The following is a 22,058-nucleotide window of genomic DNA, read 5'->3' as shown; positions in this document are numbered from 1 at the left end:
CAATTAACATGGATTCGTGACGCAAAGACAGTTTGTGGTGCACCCCACCGAAGTATTTAGAAACATGTTAGAGTAGCGTACCGTCCAAGAATTTTTTTTTCGGTGAACAAATGTCCCCTCAAGCGATCGCCACATAAAAACCTAAGAGTTGTGATCATCACTAATTATTTTTTCGTGCTAAATGATAGCGTCTAATGATCGATCCGGAAGAAATTCCGACGCTTAGAAACGTAGAATAGAAAGAAGTATTGAAGACAGTCTTTTTCTGCAACAATAAATTAATTAATTATGAACTCCTAGACCAAGGCTTCGCTAGAAACTTCTATTTATTGAATACATGCAGAAAAACATAGTTAACATTCATATACGAATTTAAACTCCGGATCTTTCCACTTGCCGGGCGGAGGCTCTTAACCACTTGAGCTATCCAGGAAATGTTGAGTATTTTTCAGAGGTATCTCGATCCCTACTTGAGGTGCTTTGTGGAGGGCACTTTGAGTGAGTACGCCGTCCGTCAAATGGGACGTTAAGCTGCGGACCCCTTGGCGCCTTGCGTAAAGAGTAGGCTAATGCCGACGCCGGGTTTCTCTCCACCCTTTATCCTTTCCTGTCCATCCCCTATGGCGCAAATGACCTCAGCATTCGGTCGCCTCCCCTAAAAACTACTACTACGAATTTAAAAAAACATATCGTTTAATTTTATCCTTCTTCATATGGTCCTGGTAATCTTCAAGTTACGTAAAAAAATCCAGAAGAGCATTAAGTTATTGAAACATATTAATTGAAAATTTACTATTATTACTAGGAAATAACATCAAGAAGTGAGGGTCATGTGAATGTAGTCAAAATGATTCCACTTATATCCCATCATTGCGCTTTCAACTTTCACCGTTCGACATCAAAGATACCGTCGAGTTGTTTTGTAGGCGACTTGAGTCACGAGGAGAAACACTATCGGAAGACCGTCTGAGAGATCAGAATACTCCCACTCGAACACTAAAAGGGAAAACTAATAATATAGTATTCTGTCACCCAAGTGAGTTTAATCCTCAATGAGCGTCACAAGTAGAGCTCGATTCTTTAAGGAAACAAATTTATCAAATTCAAAGAAATAAGAGAGATGCCGTAGTAATTTCTATAACTTGCTAGAAGGGAAATGCAGAGATTTTGCAGAGCAAAAAAAAAGCCGAAATGATCGAAACAAATCTAAAATATATGTACAGAGGGAGTGAAATTCGTTGTTTCTGACTTAAATTCGAAGAGTCTATTCAAAGTGTTTTTTTGAGCACACACACACAAACATTTGGTTTTTGGTCACACATTTTTTTCTCATTTATGATAGCGTAAAGGTTAATCGGACATATCTGGCGGGATTGCGTCAAAAGATTTCCCTTCGGAGGGAAAAAACCTTTTCGGTGTTGAGATAATTTATTTTCTTTTTCAAACCACGACTGCCTAGGTCAAGGATTGATCCAAACTAAGGTTCCTCATCGTCTCAGGGACACTCGATGCAAGGGGTGGAGGTTTGTTTTTGGTGGAGGGAAGGAGGGAACCGCCGGAAAAAGTATACGAGAAAGACCGATGGCAAAAAGGCGTCGGAAGGGTTTTCAATGGCTTAGGGAGATGGAAGGTGTGCGTGTGCGTATGTGTGTGCGAGCATCCGGAGGATGGAGGAAATCGGGTCGCCCCAATGTGGGTCAGAGGACCCGGAAACTGGGCACGGCGCCGACTTGCCGGGGCGTCATTGTCCGGAGAGACTCGAAATATTGGTTCGAACCGTCGTCCTCCGCTTTCGGTCCGGCAGCTTCCGCTTCCCGAAAAAACATCCCACCCTTTACGCTCAACAAGCTCAAAAGCTTTCGTTGGGCGAGCTCGCACGCCCGCCGCGGTCGACGGAAGAAGTTTCATAAGAAGTCAGCCGCTGGAGGTGAGGCTGGTGAATGACGTCTCGTCTTGCCACAATTATTCCCTCTCTGGAGAAAAAATATGCTCTTTTTTGAAGTGATTCACTATTGCATATGACATTATACTGCTGGGTTGGGGTAGGTCTTGATGGATCCTGTCAAAACACCATAATGCTCCGAAATGCACGCTAACAAGACAACAAATCTTAAACCATTTTCAACACGCCCTTGCATTACGCAAAATATGATGCGTAGTTTGGAGGATATTGAGAGATATGCGTGTGAATAAGGAGGGGAAAAGATGAAATGGGCAGAAATGAAAACAAACGAATAAGTAATAGGTATAGTGCAAGGGAAAGAGAAGCGTTTCTTGGGAGAAATACAAAATTGAGGCAGGAGCGGTGGATGCAGAGCATTTTAATTGACGATGATAGAGTGATATACAGAGAAGATTTTTGGGCAAGTGAGGTAGAGGGTGGAAATGGATGGGTTAGATTGCAGTTTATTATAGGGTCGCATGTCAAGTCGTTTTTTTGTTTAGAGCCAAATAAATGTATCGTTATTCAGTATTTGCCCATCTAGACCTACCTCAAACGGTAGAGTACCAAATCACTATAGCACTTCATATTAAAATAACTCGTTTTTTAAATCTGCATACTTTCCAACTCCCTTTATTCAATTCCAAATGCCTATTCCATCTTCCCTCTACCTCACTCCCCAATTTTCTTCCCTCCATATCCCTATCTTTAGAATCCCATATTCCCTCCTCTCAGTATCTCCCACATACCTTGTCCTGTCTTCTTCGAATTTCTCCCAACAAATGTCTCTCGTCCCCACCATGCCTAGAGGTTCTTTGTTTGTTTTTCTTCCCGTCCATTTAATTTTTTTAATTGTTCCCAACACCCACATCTGAAGGGTCTCCATTGTACTGCTAATCTATTTGCTTCGGTGACCAAACTTTACTTTATATTGAAGTCTATACATAATTAAAGTGTTTGATCGTAAATAATCGCTCTAGTAAAAATGCTTTAATTAGCTGCATATTTACGTGGGACTCGGTCGATAAAAGTAAGACAAGATAAGGTTAGTTAAATTTGAATATTTTAGTTCCAGTGGAGCTGCAGAAGAAAAATACTATTATTTTTATGGAAAATTCCGTAAAATTAAGGTCTAAATATTGTTTTATTTTAGTAACTAGGCTATACCGGTGAAAGCCGGGTAATCACGAAAATTTTGACTCAAATGGATGTTGATTTAATTAATTCATCTTAAAATAATATCCATTTAACCAATAAAAAACGTAAATATAATAGTTTGATCTCGAAAAGGGGTAAAAGGAGACGAGCAAGTATACAATATCACTATGCACTTTTATTTCGAAAGAAACAGTCCTCTCCTGCACAAGAGAAAAGCTTTTGGGATATAATTCATCCCTCTAAATGTGAATTTCATTGATTTTTTCATGTTCCTATGCAGAAAGAATAATCAAACAATCGAATAAGTGTTAATTCCAAAATATAACATATATATAATCAGAAAAATGTTCAAAAAAAACAAAATTTTACGCATTTCGACAGAAATGTGTTGGTGGCAGGATAGAGTGAATATGTGGGGTCCCTTTGCCAACAGAATTTCTTTAGAATGTAAGTGCTTATCAGATGCCTCCTTCCATCTTGACTTGACCGAGAGATCAATAAACATGAACAAAAGTTGGCCAGCACTTTCTCAGAGCATTTGAACTTATTCGTTAGGGTCTCGGATATTTTCCTTGGAAGGGTACAAAGTAACGGCGTGAATTAGGTTTAACGCCGAAAATCATTTCCAAAGATCTTTGCCTCAATTTGCAAGGTACCATTACGTCACCCCAGTACAGCCAATCTCATTATTGGAATAAAACTCTTGAGACATTCATCATTATAGTTCCCGCTCCACCAATGAATTTGTAAGGATTGGAACCCGTGATTAAGAATCATCATAATTACAATTAAAGAAAGTCCTAGGATTGGTTTATTGCAAAACTCCATTCTTCCCTATTCAGGGTCAATTCCCTCTTACCCCCCGATATATTTTCTTTTTCACGCCATTCCTAATTTATTTCCTATGCACATACTTGTCCCTTGGTCTTCCTTTACGAGATCTTTCCCTCTATTATGTTCCTAACTACTCCATTGTGCCTCAAGGTGAGTAAAATCCATCCCGTTGTTGCCATTGCCGTATGGTTATCTTCATATGGCAACTATTAATTCCGCTTTACTCACTTCGTCTATTCATTTTATCTCCAGTGTTTTCCTCTTCAGTATCATCCTTCAAAGGCTTCCAATCTTCGCTGGCCCATTTTTCAAATGTTGCATGTGTCTGGCCCCCAGACTACCGTGCTCTTTACATAATTAAGGTTATGAACCGTAATTTTCTATGTTGAAACGACACCGATACAACCGATTGCTTCAGCGAGGTCAATATTTAAACTAGAAATATTACCCGGTTGGGTCTTTCATGGCGATAAAAATGAAGGTATGGGGAAAGGAGGTTATTTTAAGTAACGGCAATGAGCTTTCTTTCTGACATTGAGAAGTCGCAGCAGTGCTCATGACGGTATTGCGCTCTGAAATGACTCGGTGGAATTCCTTCAGCCTACCAGCCCGCCGCAGAGCCCTTAACCCGAAGGTCGACTTGATGCGAGTTGATGGTAAGGCTCACCTGATCGTGGTGACGTTCACAGATTCAATGTCAAGGGATCAGTTGCCTTCCCAGTGCCGACTTTCGTTAACCAGAAAATGATATAATTTAATCGTGGCTTTTAGCTCCAGGAAGTCATCTCTAGGACCACCATCTTGATCTGGAGACGATGTTCTTAGTTCTAGTTTTATCTTGATCTGAAGACATAAGGCATCATTAAATGATATTCATGTTATTAAGAATAGAAATCATAAATTTATCAATGTTTTATCTCAAAAAAATACGACTGAATTCAATTATACCCCCTGGGCATGCACTTTACACATTTACTAAACCACTATTTAAATACTATAAGTTACTTATTTTTCCCTGGGTCGCGACCATACGAAAACATCATTCTGAAAAAATAGATAATCGTATGCCTGATTGATAACATTCCATTTAACATTTGTACGATAGGGATGTTGGACAGAATGAAGGGAAGAAATATGTGGAATAGAACAGGGGCTTGGATCAGGTAGTATTTTATTAGGAGAGGCGAAGGAATTGTCGCTTTAAAGTTTGATAGCATGTGTCCATCAGAAATCAGTTTTGACCGGTAGATTATCAATAATAATAATTGCACTGATTAAGGTAGGTGCAATTGACTCAGAATAAGCATAGCTTCATTACTTACTATCGTTTAACAATAAACAACCTCCCATCTGACACTACAACAAACTCTTCTGCAATTCTGCTTACTGCCTTCCTCCCTTCAATCTGCTCAGCATCCCTATCCTATTCCTGCCCTTCCTTTTTTTTCTCCCCTCTATTACATTCTTCAACATCCCACTGCCGATCAATATGCTTTTCTTCCATTTTCCCTGGCTCCTTATGCTTTATCCCAACAATCCCCTCTCCTCCCCTACTATACTTAGCACTTCTTCGTTTATTTTCCTTTTGGTCCATTTCACCTTCTCCATCCTTCTCCACACCCACATTTCAAAAGCCTTCAGTCTACGGTTATCATCCTGCTTCGATGACCATGTTTCCGCGTTGTACAAAACCACACTCCATATTAAAATTTTGACAAGCCTTTCCTTAACATCCTTACTCAACGTCCCTGTAATGAATTCTCTCCTCTGGAAAGCTTTTTTGCCCAGTGCAATTCTTCTACATAAGTCTCTACTACTATTTTTTTTTACTTCACTATTTTTATCCAAAACACTTCCGAGATATGTAAACTGCTCCATATGATCTAGTTCTTACCCTCCTATTTTAACATTTAGCTTAGCCTTTCTCTTTCTGGAAAACCGCATAACATTTTTTTAACTTATATTGATTCTAATCTGATATCGATCGAATTGAATTTACAATTCACTCAGAAATACTTGCAAACCCGTGGCTGACAGACAAATAAGAGCTTGGTCATCTGAAAATCTAATTGATTTTACAAAGTCTCCTCCGACTTTCATTCCTATCTCCAGTTCTCCTCAGGCCCCTTTAATCATTTCTTCCACACATACGTTGAACAGCACCGGTGATAATGGAAAACCCTGCCTTACACCTCTTCCCAGTACTGTCCATCCGGACTCTCCGTTCCCCACTCGCACATGAGCAGCCTGAGACATGTACAGGTTGCGGATTAGCCTCCTGTCTCTCCAATTTATTCCTGTTTTCTGAAATATACTCATTAGTTTTTCGCAATTTACTATATAAAACGCCTCTTTTTCTTCTTATGTCCCTATTAATTTGGTCATTTTGATTCAAAACACTTCATAAATATGACAGAAACTGCGTTAGTCCAATATTCATCATCTTATTGAGTAAGCCCAATATTTGTTGGGAAATATATTATTAAAGGGTCATAGCCCATAAAATTTTGATTGTTTTAACATGAAATTCATTAAATTTATGTGATATCTCCTTCTTTTCGCAGCGTCATCATGAGCCTCTTTGTCATTGCCGTCGTCGCCGGTACGACATTTGAGTTCTGCTGCCAGCGGAAGGGAACAAATAACACCAGTGAGTACATGGTCCTCTAATGACCCCTTAGGGGTGGGTATCGTACAATCTTGGAAAATCACTAGATAGCAGAGGCTTTAAATGTTATAATAAAGGACGAATTAAAATCAAAATAGAGAACATATAAAAAAAGAAACGCAAACCTTTCGTCAGTACCGCATGCTTTCCTTATCTTTCACCGGTAATTTTGCATTCAGGCTTGAGTTAGACCTGGGCGTTGCCCGTGAGGGTTAAGAGTCAACATACCCCGTGTGATTATTCCCAAACCAAAATAATTCAGTTTTTGAAATAGTTCACATCCAGAAGAAACAATTACGGAGAGTTCGCCCGTTCCACACCAGGATTTTCCTCCTAATACTGGTGGAATCTTTTAGAAAAGAAGTAAGAGTAAATTGATACGCAAAATATAATAGGTCCCCCACCCCTTTCAAGGTGAAAAAAACTGTGGTACGTGAACATATGAGCAATTCTGCTTCAAAAATAAAAAGGTCAATCTTAATTTTTTGTGTTTCGCTCACTTCATGTGGCACCATCCTTCAAGTTATCACTCGGCGCCGGGGGCGTGGACCTCGCTTCACCCCTTTCCCTAGATTCCATACTAATATTGTCTCCCTTTTCAATAACATCCCTTTTATCCACGTGACAGCATAACGGGCTTGATACCACCTTACAACAACCAATTGGCCGTCGTTGAAAAGTGCCGATGTCTGAAAAAAATTATTCCCTTTACCGGAGGTTTCAATCCTCCTTGATTACTTCCTGCTGTTTTCATTTTCCATCGAAAATAAATGCATTGAATTTAAATTCCAATTGCCAATACACGCCATACCCACGTATAACCCGAAGACGGATAGCACTTTAACTGAAACGGGAGGTCTTTTTCAGATACGAGATCTGATGTATGCCACTTGTGTTCATATTCCAAAGTCTCCTATTTTTTTCTGTCAAACTATCCACATCCGAATGTTGAAACGTCTGATTCTTAAAAGATTTTATATCCCTGTAGGCTTATATACTTTTGAGAATTTCGAAGCTATGATTACACGGTCACAGGGAACGCTTCCATGGTTGTTACTGTTGCCCACTGTAAAAACCGCCTGGTCCGTGGCCGAAACTTCTTGCGTTCGATGCAACTTTACGACGCGACGTTCGGCGTTCTTATTAGATTACCGTGCTCATGAAAGTAACATTCCAAAAAAACAATCACCGTATTTATGATGAATTTGTACGGTTTTTTACTCCCAAAGTGTTAAAAGCAGATGATCACGCACAGTTCTTGTACACTGAACATGTAAAGCATTGAAAACGCTCCTTACTCTAACAAAAGCTACACGAATCTCGTGCACTGTTCGGTACAGCCAACTATCCACTCGTATTTTATTCGTAAATAGTACTTACTTGTTCAAAGATTTTCATCTACCTTTCTCTCTACCTATCTACGTGTATCTATCTTTCTATTTACTTCCATTCCCGAGATAAATAACTGAGAAATCTGAGATCTTGGACGCAACTCGCGTAATTCAAGCTAATGATTGCAAATTAAAAAAAAAGAAATGGGGAAAAAATTGAAAGGAAATAGTAATTAAACCACGCATTACTTCCGGTAGGGTCTCCCTTCTTCCATAAATCACGCTAAGATCACGACAGTGATTCCGTGTTACGTGATGCCGTTATGCCGCATCATGGTCCCATGAAAGAAAAAAGTGCAGGGATAATTGATGACGGTAATGGCATCCTGTTTCATGGAGGTACGGTAATTGCATTAGTTTGAAAGTCATGACAAATACCGATTTTCCTTCAACCGTTAAAAGTGCATTGGGAAGTGAGAATTAATGCTGGCGTCTCCATCTTCATGAAATGCGGATACAGTTGTCAAGTCATGAGGTTTCATTTCCTGCTAGACCTAATTACCCATTAGCGGCATCGTACTGTAGGATTTTACGCATAGATGCATGAGCCATGTTGCATAATAATGGTTGAGTTTTTCTTAAGTGTCCGCTAAATTCAATACTCAATTGCATTAGTTTAAATGTTAAATGTCACCCTCTATTAGTTATAAAGGTCTCCACAAGGATGTTTGCTACTATGCCAGTTGGTTTTTTTTTGAACCTATTCCTAATTTATTTTCCCATTTGGTATCATTTGTAATTACTTCCCGTTTTACTCCCATTCCCTCAACCTTTACGAGTCTCACTCCTCGTATTTCCCATCTCCTTTCTTTCCTTGTCTTCCCTTATTTGTTACGTTTTCCATGACGCGTAGACAGATGGGTAGATCCTCATTTTTTAAGAACTAAGACGTTTTTAAGTGTCTCCTAGAATGCAACACTCATTATTGTGTGGATTCTCGTTCTCAAATTGTTCTTCATTTTCCCCAAAGAACGTTCATTTTCCTTTTTCTCAAATGCATGGACATAAATTATGTTTTTTTTTAAATGCGGGTCTTAGCTCTTCGAAGTGATATTTTCGATTCCCTAAATCATTTGTGGAAAGAGCTTGCGGGAAGTGAAAAGGAAGGTCATTTTCGTTGAGGGAATTAACTAATACTCATATACCACATTCCCGAATTTCATATCCAAATCCAATTTTATTTTTTTCCAAAAAATTCGGCCTATTTTCCACAATTTTTTCCACGAAATTCTGGATAAAAAGTTAAGTTATTCCTATTTTCCCGGCTAAGTAGGTACCCTGTCACTGTGTTTGCTTACGCTGCGTAGAATCTTGATCGAAGATTCTTACCATTAAATCTTCCTTGATTTTTTTCCGAGAGCGTTTCAAATACTGTCGTTCATTTGATTAGCTATCGCTCCAAATGAAAAACTCAAAATTCACATCTGATGATATTCCTTACACAAATGTCATAAAACGGTGTATGCTGTTTCACGGTTCACATACGTGAGTCTAATTATTCAACCAAAAGATCAAAATGCCTGTACAGGAAAATGAGGACAAGCAGGATCCTTTTGAGACGTGCGCGTATATCGTGCAGGTAAATCACCCATTCAACTTGAAATAAACGACTGCACGCATGGAAGGAGAAGCGTTCACTTAAGGTCTCTAGGAAACACACTTTGAGTGAATGCAACCGTCTCGCACCCTCACTCCACCCTTTTTTAAACGCTTCAGCTGTCCCAATTCCTTCTGCAATTAGCACCAGATGACACCAACGTGAACCACCACCTTGTGACCTCATGAGAACATTTAGAATGAGTACGATGTGCCGTTTGGTGGAAAACTAAACATAAATGAGGATTTTTAATTCATTACGTGTTATTTGGATATTTCAAATCCCACAAAAATATCCATTACATTAATTTTAAAAATTCATGTTTGTTTTTAGTTTCATATATTTATAATTCCAGTTTTCAGGACAGTACCAAAGAGCACTTTGTGACCACGATCAACAGCTTCTAGATTTCTATAAGCTGTCAATCATAGATTTCTATAAGCCTATTATTGTGTAATTATTTATAGCATTAGGCGTTATTAGCACTAAAAATTTCAAAATCTTTAAAAAAATAATTTGAAATTTTAATTATAATAAAATGTTTTCAAAATGCTATACATAAGTGCTTTTAAGTATCTGAAGTGTTTATCTTTGTATGTACAATCTTTAAGTGTATAGATGTGAAATACTAAATATATAGATGTGAAATACTAGTATACGTAAAAGCATATTCATGCACAAGTGAGTGTTGTTTAACAAGTGTATTCATGTGTAAGTGAATATTTATACATGAATGACTGGTGTGCTAACATTTACCGCCATACACTCTTGTGGTAGCTTCCGGGGACATTATGGATGTGGATATATCTTTCTTTGGTCCAATATCATTCATTATTTTGCTAAAATATTTACTTTGTTGCAATAAAGAGATATTTTGCGCCTTTCTGGATTAATGTGATTGATACAATTTCAATGGAGATTAGAATTGTATATGTGTGTGCGTGTGCTATATATATATATATATATATATATATATATATATATATATAATATATATTTATAATATATAATAATATATATATAGATGGTTTCGTCGAAGCAACACGGAAGTGTTGAATAACAAACGTTGACAGCAAAAAACAATATAAGAACACAAAAAAGATCACTCACGTTATTTCTTGATCATTTCGACAGAATTAAGCTCCGTCTTCATTGGAAGAAATAGAAGCAATGGAATAGAATTTACTTCTATTTCTTCCGATGAAGATGGAGCTGAATTCCGTCGAAATGATCAAGAATTAACGTATGAGTGATCTTTTTTGTGTTCTTATATTGTTTGTTGCTGTCAAAGTTTATATATATATATATATATATATATATATATATATATATATGCATACATATAATCGCAACTTATAATTTTGCAGTAAAATATGTCGTATTGATTCTATTTATATTTATGCTCACTATCACTATTGTTATAGATTTTCAGGGGCCGTAAAGATTCTCGGAGAGAGCAGCTCCTCAGCCTTTTAAATAGATTACTTAAATAAAGTTGCATCTCCCTCCACAGGCATGATATCGAGGGTCGCCACCTGCTTCTCCGCCAGGACCAACCTCCGCAACCTGATGAAAACGGACATCTCGAAAGGGGAGCTCAAAGCCATCCACGGCGTGCGCTTCTATTCCATGATGCTCATCATCTTCGGTCACCGCTGCATGTTTTCCTTCGGAGGCCCTTTGCACAACCCGCAATTCGTAGAGTATGTGAGTGAAGCAAGACCGCCGTGGGGCGCGTCATTGTGTCTGTTGTCCATTGCAGCTCATGATGGCCCCACTTTTGGCGGTTCATCAATACGAGACTGCAGAAGCCTCCAAAAGGAAATTTTCCACTAAGATATTCCCTGTCTAAGAAATACTATCGAATAACCAATCGTCCCAGCTAACTACTTCCCGGACGTTAACTCGTCGGCAAATTGCTTTTCGGTTCATTCGTTCGGTTGCTACGCAACATATTCATAGCAATACCACAAAGAGAAAACTTTAATATTAACCGTCTGCATTGCTGCCCACCAATGTCTGCCTACTATAACGTTTTTCAGTTGGAAAGCCCCAAAGATTCATGGTGGAATACGGCGTTTTAAACGAGGATCTATTCTGATTCAATCGAGTGTCTAATTAAAGTGTAAATGCTACATCTATAAATATTGGCACCGTACTCCGGCAATTTTAGAGACCGAAGTACCTGTTCTGGTAGCTAATAAAATTCAGACAATCATATAAAATCCTGCCAACAAATTTCAAAAACTTGATTATTAAAAATCAATGATTCAACATCATTACTAAGTCAATTATTATCGATGTAAACTGTTTTTCAGTGTCATACTTCAGAATTATAAGTGCACAAACCTGTAAATAATCCGAAGTGAGGAAGAATTTGCGGGTGAGCCTTTGAATGAAGCTGGGTTTCATTAGTTGATTTGCCGGAAAATGTAATTCAAAAGTGAGAGACAGAGAGAGAGGTCTAAGCTTACGCTTAAGCTAGGCCACATTTTAAATACGCGGCAGGTATCTGGTATCCAAGGGAAAAATGTTAATTTAGAAATTGAAAATGCTCGAAGCAAATCAATTTATAAAGGAAATGCAACGAGAAGTGAGTACGCCAAAAGGTTATTTTGGAGGAATTAGGCTGGGTGTCCCTTGAAGAACGGGCAAGGACTGAAAAATTCAGAGAGGCACAGGACGCCTGAATTTCCTTCGAGATCGATGGAATTATAGTAGCACCAAGTTACATTGCTTGATTCGACCACCGGGATTAAATAAAGATAAATAAATGCTGTCACAGATTCAAGTACTCGCTCTGTAATACGATTCGCAAATGTACGAATCTCGTAACAAAATGGAACCCAAGTGCTCGAGAAAGACTAAAATTCAATATATTAGCCAAACACACCAATTATTCCATATTGCATTATGCCCTAGTAACCACGAATAATGAAAATGCATGTATAAGGCGCTAAAGAGGATATCCGGGAAAACGTGTCTAATACTATATGTCATGTCGCTCCCACAGATCAAGGGATCAGTGTATAGTATTTCCGCTCTTAAGTCAATTTCTAAAAGTTGAATAGTACTTCGTCACATTCTCCATACAATTGAGTCTATTTTTAGCAGTCAGCCAGCATCGTATTTCCCGGTTTGTGGTTATGAATTTTCAAAAAGTTCGTTTTAACAGCTCGCTGTAAGTTTGTGAGGAAAATAATTTTTTTTACTCTGAGAAATCTTGTAAATCTTTTCATCAACTTCTGGCTAAACTACTTATTTCTCATAAATTTATACCTCGTGAGTCATTGGAAAACGCCAGTGTTGAAATCAATCAAAGTACCAATTCCTATAACTACGTACATATTGATTTAATACATAGAGATGCTTCAGTTTCAAATCCTTTTACGTCCATTATACAGGTAGTTCAACTTCAAATTCCTTCCATTTGAATGGATTAATGTAAGGGTTGATAATTATACGCATTGGCAAACGGCAACCATTGTGAGCTGGCACTCATCCATGAAGTAATTAGAAGAAGACTTTGCTTCGTTGTGTTAAGGTACTTTAAGCATATGTTTTTTGTTGTGTTGTGGTACGTTAAGTTTTCAAAGGGATTTTTTATGGATTATGCAAGATTTTACTGCACATCATCCTGCATAATTACACAAATCAAAGGACGTCTTATTTTTTGTCGTGTTATGGAAATAAATAAGTTTTTTCCTTAAGATAAAATTCATATTGTTCTTGCTATCTATGTATTTCATTAAAATCATTAAAACCTGTGGAAAATTCTTTTACCAGAGACACAAGAAATCTCAGTAGTTTTTCTGAACATAGCATATAATGGTAACCATACTTGGTAACGATTGGTTACTGGATTATTTAAAAAAGTAACTTTTTTATTATTTCCAAAAATGAATACAAAATCATAATATCTTAGAGTTAGAAATAATTGACGAGAAATGCAATGTAAATACATCGAAGAACTTGATGTCGCACTTGAAATACGAGTACGACCAATTGAGTTAAAATGAATGGTCTCATATCAAGTTTTAATGGATAAATATTCGCTTGTTCGTGCAATGTAATCCTTTACTGGCACTCTCCGGAAAATTAATCGACAAGTGACTTCAATTTACTTCATACGCACTCCTGCTAAGTAATATTTCTTCTTTACAGATTTACACGGAGGCGATAAACATGTTCCTCCTAAATGGACCTCTGATAGTGGACACCTTCTTCCTAATAAGTGGCTTCCTCACGTGCTACCTTCTCATTCTGGAGCTGGACAAGAAGAAAAAATACAACATATTTGTACTCTACCTCTATCGATACATTCGGTAAGAGGGTATGAAATAATGCTTTCTCTCCAACCTGTGCTTAAATTATTACTGAATTTCGACTTATGCGGAAATTGCCGTGCACAACAACTAGATCCCCGTGTCCAAAATTTTACCTTAAATCTAATTTTAATATCTGAGTTCATTAACATATTTCCCAACGAATTACAATGAATGAAACCTATGAAAGAAAGAGTTGTTCGCACATTTTGTAAACAGCTAAAAATATTATATTCATTATTATATACATATATATATGTATACACCCACATATATATATATAAGATATATATTTATATGCATTTATATACTATATATATATATATATATATATATATATATATATATATATATATATATATAGAGTAAGAAAGAGATTCAATAATTTTGATATGATATTAGGTAACCTTATAGCGGTGGTTTGCTAAAACCACCACCTCATAACATTTTTAAGTTTGCATTGCACATGAAAGGATTTTTTCAAAATCACGAATCAACAGTATATTCATAATTAATGCAACTGTAACATGCAAAGCATTTGATTTTATATTAATAAATAATGATAGCTGCACACTTTGATTAGCAATGGAATGTTGATAAATGTATGATACAGAGGAGAGAACGTTAGGTAATTGAGTTAAGGGGAGGAAGAGTGTAGGTATGTTGGATTGAATGAAGGGAAGAAGGAAGTGTGTAAAATTCAAGAATCGTTTATTGTAGTGTGGGGTTTTGGGTCGAACGTGTATTTTATTGGAGGAGGCTAAGAAACGTACGGGTGTTAAGCTTGTGTCCATTCACAACCTGCATTACGCTGTAAATTACCATACTACAATAATGCCCCTAGTGGAGCAAGAGACTTTAACGGCCGATCGCCTTCTCAAATACTTACACCAAATAAAAGCCATCATACGAGCGATTCTCGTATCCTTTCGATTAAGTCGAAATCACTCTAAACTGGCGATATTGTTAATCCACATCCAGCCATCACATCCTCAAACTGCTTAGAATTTGTCTTTCATGCGCCAGCTGGGTAAAGTCCAAGGAATAAGATCGCTGACTTTCATGTAATTATTTTTTAGACATTAATGCCTCGTTTCTTTTTTCTTCCGCAGGCTGACTCCCGTTTATATGATAATAGTTGCTTTCTATGCTACTCTTTTCTATCGAGTCAACCGTGGTCCACTCTGGGAGGCTAGGATCGGTATGGAAACCGAGAGATGCGAAACTAATTGGTGGACGAACTTATTGTACGTCAACAATTACGTAAACACAATGCAATTGGTAAGATTTTTCTTTTTTAACGTTTGTAAAGTTGATCATAAATATGCTATAATGGTGAAAAAACAAGCTCTATATGACAAAATGCTGAAAGGCAGTATTAGTGTTTTCTGAAAGATGTGTTCACTTTTTAAATCACCTATAGAATTCCGTCTTTTGAATAATAAGCATCCCATAAAAATAACTTCTCCTCATAAATGTATTTATTACGTTTCATTGCAACTACCATAAACAAGGCACTAATGCATTTAAAATCTCTATATAAAAAAGTGGGCAACTCCGAATTGATAAGTATTATGGTTATTTTAATTCTTTATGCCAAATTGAAGTTTATCCGAAATAAAATTTTACTTTCATTGCAGTGAATCTTTCTAACTTGCATTCTGAATGAATCTTTGAACTTGTAAAACCTTAATTAACTGAAGGTTAATAATTTCACAAATTCAGATAAAACAAAGTAAAGAAAAAATCTTATAGCCGTAACAAGTTTGCTCGTTACAACTCGTCCCACAATGAAAACAAAATTTTATTGTGATGGTTTCCTGGGAAAAGAAATTCCACGATAGTGACAAACTTCTAAACCAAAACACCCTTCTGCAGTAGTTTGCGGGAATGTTACTTCTTCGCCAGTGACTAACTGCATAGACAAACACTCCTACCCAATTGGGATCATTGAAAGAGTTCAAGGGACTCCGTTGAGGATACCTGGGTTTATGAACACATACACACTATCCGTGACTGTACATGGGAATAAATTCCGCGCCAGGGACAAACACAGAGCTGATGCAGTCACGAGCACTCACTTTAAATACGCATAACCGACGCACACGCTCGTCTTTCTCTGTTCGTTGTTTATATCTTGGCGTGGCTCTATTTGAGTAATATTCAACCAGTAGTGAAACCCTTTCTGAATGTGTGAGTTAGTATTTTCTGGAGTTCTCATGACTGTGTCAGTTCTGTGGTTGTTCCTGACAGGGAAATTATTCCCGTAAACAGTCACGGCTAAGGTGTATATGTTCATTAACCCAGGTATCCTTAAAACGGAGTTCCTTTAACCCTGTGGATGATTTTAATTGCGTTTATTGCGATCAATTTGGGTATTTAGGTCTGTTTTTGGTCACTGGTAAGGAAGTAACACTCCTGCAAACCACTACAGAAAATTATGCCGGTTGAGAGATTGTGGTTAATCACTGTCATAGAATTTCTTTTCCCACGAGCCATCACAATAAATTAAGTTTTCTTTGTGCGACGAGTGGTGCTAACTTATTACGGCTGCAGGAGTTTTCCTTAAATTTATTATTTTACGAGGTGGTAGAGCTCAAGTTGCCTAGATTTTAAATTAAGTTATACTTAAGCAAAACACTTCAGTTATTATTTTCGGAAGAGAATACAAATTTAATATTGTAAAGGTGCGACATTGTGGAAATGACGCTTAGTTAAATAATTGACAACACTTTTGTGTAAAAAGTTCTAACTTGTTCTTGTCTAAAAATTATCAATATTTAAACATGAAAACCCACCATAAGGTGAACAAATGCTCATTCTCATGGAAATATATATAAGGAAAACGGAGCTAAACACACTGAAAGCGGAGTCGAGCAGATCACAAGTGTAATAATATTTCCAAGAGCATCGCTCCGGTAAGGTTAGACAGGCGGTTCGGAAAGTTGGAAAATCCGTGGTTCAATTGCCGGTCAAGGAAATATTTTTACACTTGTGATCTGCTCAATTCCGCTTTCCCCACGTCTCCTGTGTTCGCCCTTTATATGTGTTCCTATCCCTTTTCCAAATGTACATATATATACGTATAAATCTAAAGCTTTATTTCACTTATATATGTATATGTATATATATATATATATATATATATATATATACAGAACTTCTTTCCGAATATATATATATATATATATATATATATATATATATATATATATATATATATATATATTCGGAAAGAAGTTCTGTGTATGAATGTACGCTACGTTTCACTCCCGCATTCAGATGACTTCTTTTGATTCTCCCGAAACAGTGCATGTTCCAGTCGTGGTACGTCACCTGCGACATGCACTTCTTCCTCATGGCCCCACTCCTCGTCTACCCCCTGTGGAGGTGGCCTAGATACGGACGCATCGTCCTCTTCCTAGTCACCTTGGTTTCCATCGCCATCCCGTTCGCCGTGACTTACATTGGACAGCTGGATGCAGTGCTCCTCCTCTACATGACGTGAGTCTTACCCAACTACGCCCCGACCAAGCGGACCAATGTCGACGCCCCACTCACCAAGGAGATGACCGAAAGTCTCTTTTTAACCCCATAAATTCGAGTGGGCAAACTTTATCAGGAAACCTCAAGCGTAATTTATTTAAGGGAATACCTTATTTTTCACGAAAGTTCGATTACGTATTATGAACTAAAACATATTATTTTCAGTGATTTATCCCAGAAATTTGTTTAAAAAAACCGATGTCCGGTCACAATTTCAACAAATATATCCGATGTTAAATTTCACTTCTAGTCGCGTTATTGTCTCGGCAAAGCGATGCCATTCCTGTACATATAGTTTTATACACAATTTTTGCCGCATAGTTTACCGATTTCGCAACACGTATATGAGAGTTACAATCACACAGTTACGGTCTTCATCGATCTATGGAATATACTTCCATATAATATCAATTCAATTTGGCTTTCAGCATAAAATGTAAAATAAAAATTTGATAGCCGTTTTATCTTTTAAAATCATTAAAACTCGCACGTAAATATCTTATATTCATGTGTTTTCACCACACAGCTACTTTTATTATTCCATTGTCACTGTCTTCACGGCAACTACTGATTTAAATAGGTACTGGGAGCCCATGCGTAACATAATATCCTGGGTGATTTTGAACAATATAACATTCAAATAACACCAAAAATATAACTAGAGCGAATCTATTTTAAAAATTCTATAGAGCTACATTTGCTCTTGCCACAAAAATTGCTTGGATTCTGAATATAGTATTTCTAAATACGCATTTTCTCTTAGTGCAATGATAAAAGATGCCAAATATTTCACTCCAGAAAGAAATAAAGATGGTCGAGTGAAAGGTCTCCGGTCCGGCAGGTTGTTCCAATTTATCCAGGTTTTTTTCCCTTGGAGTATCACTCATGAAGAAATAATAATTTGTTATTACTCCCAAGAATTGACTGCGACCTTGACCTGGTGGATGGACTGGGGCGTGTTCTGTTGGCACCTAGAACTGCGCTGGTGGGAGTTACGGTAATTGCTCCTGGCAAGGCTGAATGGATCAATTGGTAGAATCCATAGACAAAAATTAGTCATCCCAACGTAAATGATTAGTGAGATGGCTGTAAAAGCGTTTGAGTCGAAATTTTCATCATAAACGAAACATGGACGAAGAGAATGTTGAAAAGAGTAGGGCAAAGGTGGGAAGAGCTTTAAAAGATGAGATAGAATCTTCAGGAAGCGATCAGAATTATTAAAAACTAGAAGGAATTGGGACTCAGGGGAAAAACACGCATATATTTCTGGAGCGATCTCAAGAAAAAACTTTGAAATAAGGGAATGAATGGACGCGGTATTAAAAGAAGGCGAGAGTATGGTCAGGAGAAAATAGAAAGTCAACACGAAGCTAGCTGTCAAATACACGTATCTTCAAAAAACTTACTCTTCCCAAAGAGAGATGTTTAAAATAGGAGAATACGGATACGCATAGGCGTGAATTATGATAACTATATGAGCAGCGTGGTAGCCCAGTGTATTAAGCGCTGGACTACTACTGACCGATCCCCCATATTACCCTGTCAAAGTATGAATTTTACACACCTTAAAGGACTTATTACAGGATGATTTTCATCCTCACCTGTCAAACCGAACTTCTGGTTGATCCCTGTTCACTATAAATAACGCAGTTTCAGGCCTAACAATCCTGAATACCGAAAAAAGACACTTTGCTTTATCACATAGAATATTTTTATTGTTTGACCTAAGTTTCTTTACAGCATAACATCTTCAGGTCCTGAAGATGTTACGCTGTAAAACCTAGGTCGTAATAAAAATGTGGTCAAGCAAAGTGTCTTCTTTCATCCTGTTAACTATATTATGATAACCATTGAGATACAAGGGGGGGGGGGCAATGTGACGTGGGTAACGATATCATTGTGCAAGGAATACTACGATATATTTAGAGATAGTTAAGTGCAAGCGGAAATGAATGCAAAAAAGGAAGTTGGAATAAAACATATCCTTATATAATTAACACAAAGACTTAAAAGACAACTCGAAGGTCTGATGTGTTATGACTCTTAAGGTGTTTTCCATGAAACTCTGGCAGTCCATCGTATATTGCGGGATTTATAGGAAGTATAGGGGGCATTGAGCTAAATTTCGCCGGAGCGAGAAGTAGGGCGAAATGTATGATTGAAAACCTTGGGAACAAAGGGGTAGATCAGAGTTTTAATAGAAATCTACCATTTAAATTAGTTTTTGGGTGGTCACATAGACTGAGCATTCGCCTACGCCTAAGCCTCACCGAAAAAGACATAACACGACAGCAAACACTACATTAAATCATTCTTTAATTCCGAATATTTTCCATCTCCTTTCATTCCGTTCAACATTTCTAACCTCAATTCCTTCCCCTGCCTGACCTACCATACGTCATCCCCCTATTAACGTCGCCCACTTATTTGCAAATAATGTCGAATCCATTAAGAAGAGGAGAGAGAATTGAGAAGAATAATGGAAAAGAGTATGTATTAACAGTGGCAAGCTGTTTGATTTTATTCGCGGGAAAGAGTTTCACAAGGAGGATTGTAATGATTTGATGATGCAGAATATAGGAGTATACCGGAGGGACCGACGTATTTTCTGATGCAGATGAATTAGTTTATGTAATCTGACGGCACAAGTCAGGGGATCAGATGAAGACCTTAGATGGACAATAAGGAGGAGGAAAGAAAAGAAAAGTTATTCGTTATATCACATCTGCTTAACATATACGAGGTCTGTCCGGAAAGGATTCAGCCATGGTTATATTTTGAGGAATATAACCTACCTAGAACAATGAGGCATTAGTCCCTTTTGAAGTACTCCCCTTCGGGACCTCACACACTTTTCCCAGCGATTCTTCCTCCATTCAAAACAATCGGCAAAGTCTTTTTTCGGAATGGTCATCAGCTGCCTCGTCCCCACATTCTCTTTTATCTCGTCAACTTCAAGAATTTTGTGCTGCAGTTGCAGGAGACTTGTTCCTAGCCGCAAACGATGACCAAGGTTTTCTAAAAAAAAGCTCATAACTGGAGATAAGTCGTGGGTCTACGGCTATGACCCTGAAACAAAAGCTCACAGTTCCCAACAGTCGGTGGAAAATAACTCAAAATGTAAACTGATAGAATGTCGGGGCAAAATAAATTTACTTTGGAGAAGTTATTATTTAGTGCAATAGGCTACGCAATAAACCATTTCAATATTTAGACAAAAACCTTAAAATATTTTTAAGAAAAGCTTATTATTTTCAAATTGAGTAGCTTCAGGCGTGGTGTGGTGGAAGTCGAGCATAATGAATAACTGATCGAAGCACTTTTCCACTTGATATCAAGTGGAAAAGTTATTCCTTATTGTTTTCCTTTTTTTAAATTTTGGAGTCGTAAAACATGACGTAAACTATCGAAATATCCAAATTAAAACGTATTGGTAACCTTAAATCCATTTATTAGGTGTCCATTGCACCACTGAGGATTTGGGAGTTGGACGTCAGAAAAAAGCTAATTCTGTACTGTTACAACTGAATTGAGACGACAGGAAGGATAAATTAAAAAAAATTTTAATTAAGCACCATTAACTCACTGAATAGGTACACTTTTTTGCTCTTCAGGTTACCCTCGCTGGAGAATTTGGTAGTTGGAATACACCGATAAGCAAAATCATTTCATTTCTAAGGGGTTTACCCAGGGGCCGAGGAATGAAAATCACTCGACCCTTACTCTTATGGCATAACTTGGATCAGTGCCCTTCAATTTTTATGCCAAGTTTAATCTATCTTGTGATAACCAAGTAAATCCAGCCCAAAAACTAAAAAAAGTTAATAAATACTTCGTATTGCCTTCTTTGATAAGGCACAAACGAAAAATTAAACTATTCTTTTAATCATCTCCTTTCTTTACCTGGAAATATGAGTTCCAATTTCCTTTCCTTACAGAACTCTGAGTGATCCAGTTGTCAATGACACTTTCCGGTCAATTTACATAACGTCGCACACCAGAGCCAGTCCGTATTTCATTGGCATGATATGGGGCTACATGTACTACAAGATTAAGGCTGATAAGATAAAAATACCTCAGGTAAGGAAACGTCTCATTGAAATTTACTAACTGTAAAATTCATAGGATTCCATTTATTTTGAAGTACCTATTATAATTTTTATTTAATATTATTTTATAATTAAAAATGATAGAGGAGACGTGGTATTCCAGTGGGTAGAGCCCTGGGCTACTGATAGGAGGGCCCGGTTACAATTCCTGGGTTGTTGTCCCATGTTGCAATCCCATGTTAATGTCTCACTAATGTGTAAATTTCACAAGCAATTGGGTTTGTTCTTGGGTGAGCTCAACCCTCTACTATCAAAACCAACCTTTGGATTGATAACTTGTGGTTTTCATGCTTTAAAATGGAATCATTACTTTGAAATGCAAACAATACAACACGAACAGCCGAAAGGGCATGTTAACGGGTTGTTAGAGCAATACCAATATACGCAAAACTATACATTTCTTCATAAATATACAGCAGTACATAAGCTTCGTAGCTACAGTAGCACTAACTTTGTAGATCATATATCCATGTAAGTACTGGACCTAT

At 37.4% G+C, this 22,058-nt stretch overlaps 1 protein-coding gene across 1 annotated transcript in view; it reads left to right on the top strand.

Annotated features, from left to right (window-relative positions):
• The window catches only part of LOC139691569 (nose resistant to fluoxetine protein 6-like), an 80,282-nt gene that overhangs the window by 36,985 nt on the left and 21,239 nt on the right, over positions 1-22,058 (top strand). Inside the window, exons 4-9 of the mRNA XM_071589445.1 lie at positions 6,499-6,584; positions 11,104-11,297; positions 13,755-13,915; positions 15,028-15,196; positions 17,226-17,419; positions 21,400-21,541. Of these exons, the coding sequence (XP_071445546.1) occupies positions 6,499-6,584; positions 11,104-11,297; positions 13,755-13,915; positions 15,028-15,196; positions 17,226-17,419; positions 21,400-21,541 (946 nt within the window). The remainder of the gene's footprint in view (positions 1-6,498; positions 6,585-11,103; positions 11,298-13,754; positions 13,916-15,027; positions 15,197-17,225; positions 17,420-21,399; positions 21,542-22,058) is intronic.

This window comes from Hetaerina americana, unplaced genomic scaffold (assembly GCF_022747635.1).
Source record: "Hetaerina americana unplaced genomic scaffold, ioHetAmer1.1.p SCAF_38, whole genome shotgun sequence".
Taxonomy (NCBI): Eukaryota; Metazoa; Arthropoda; class Insecta; order Odonata; family Calopterygidae; genus Hetaerina; species Hetaerina americana.
This window is presented reverse-complemented; position numbering and strand designations above follow the sequence as displayed.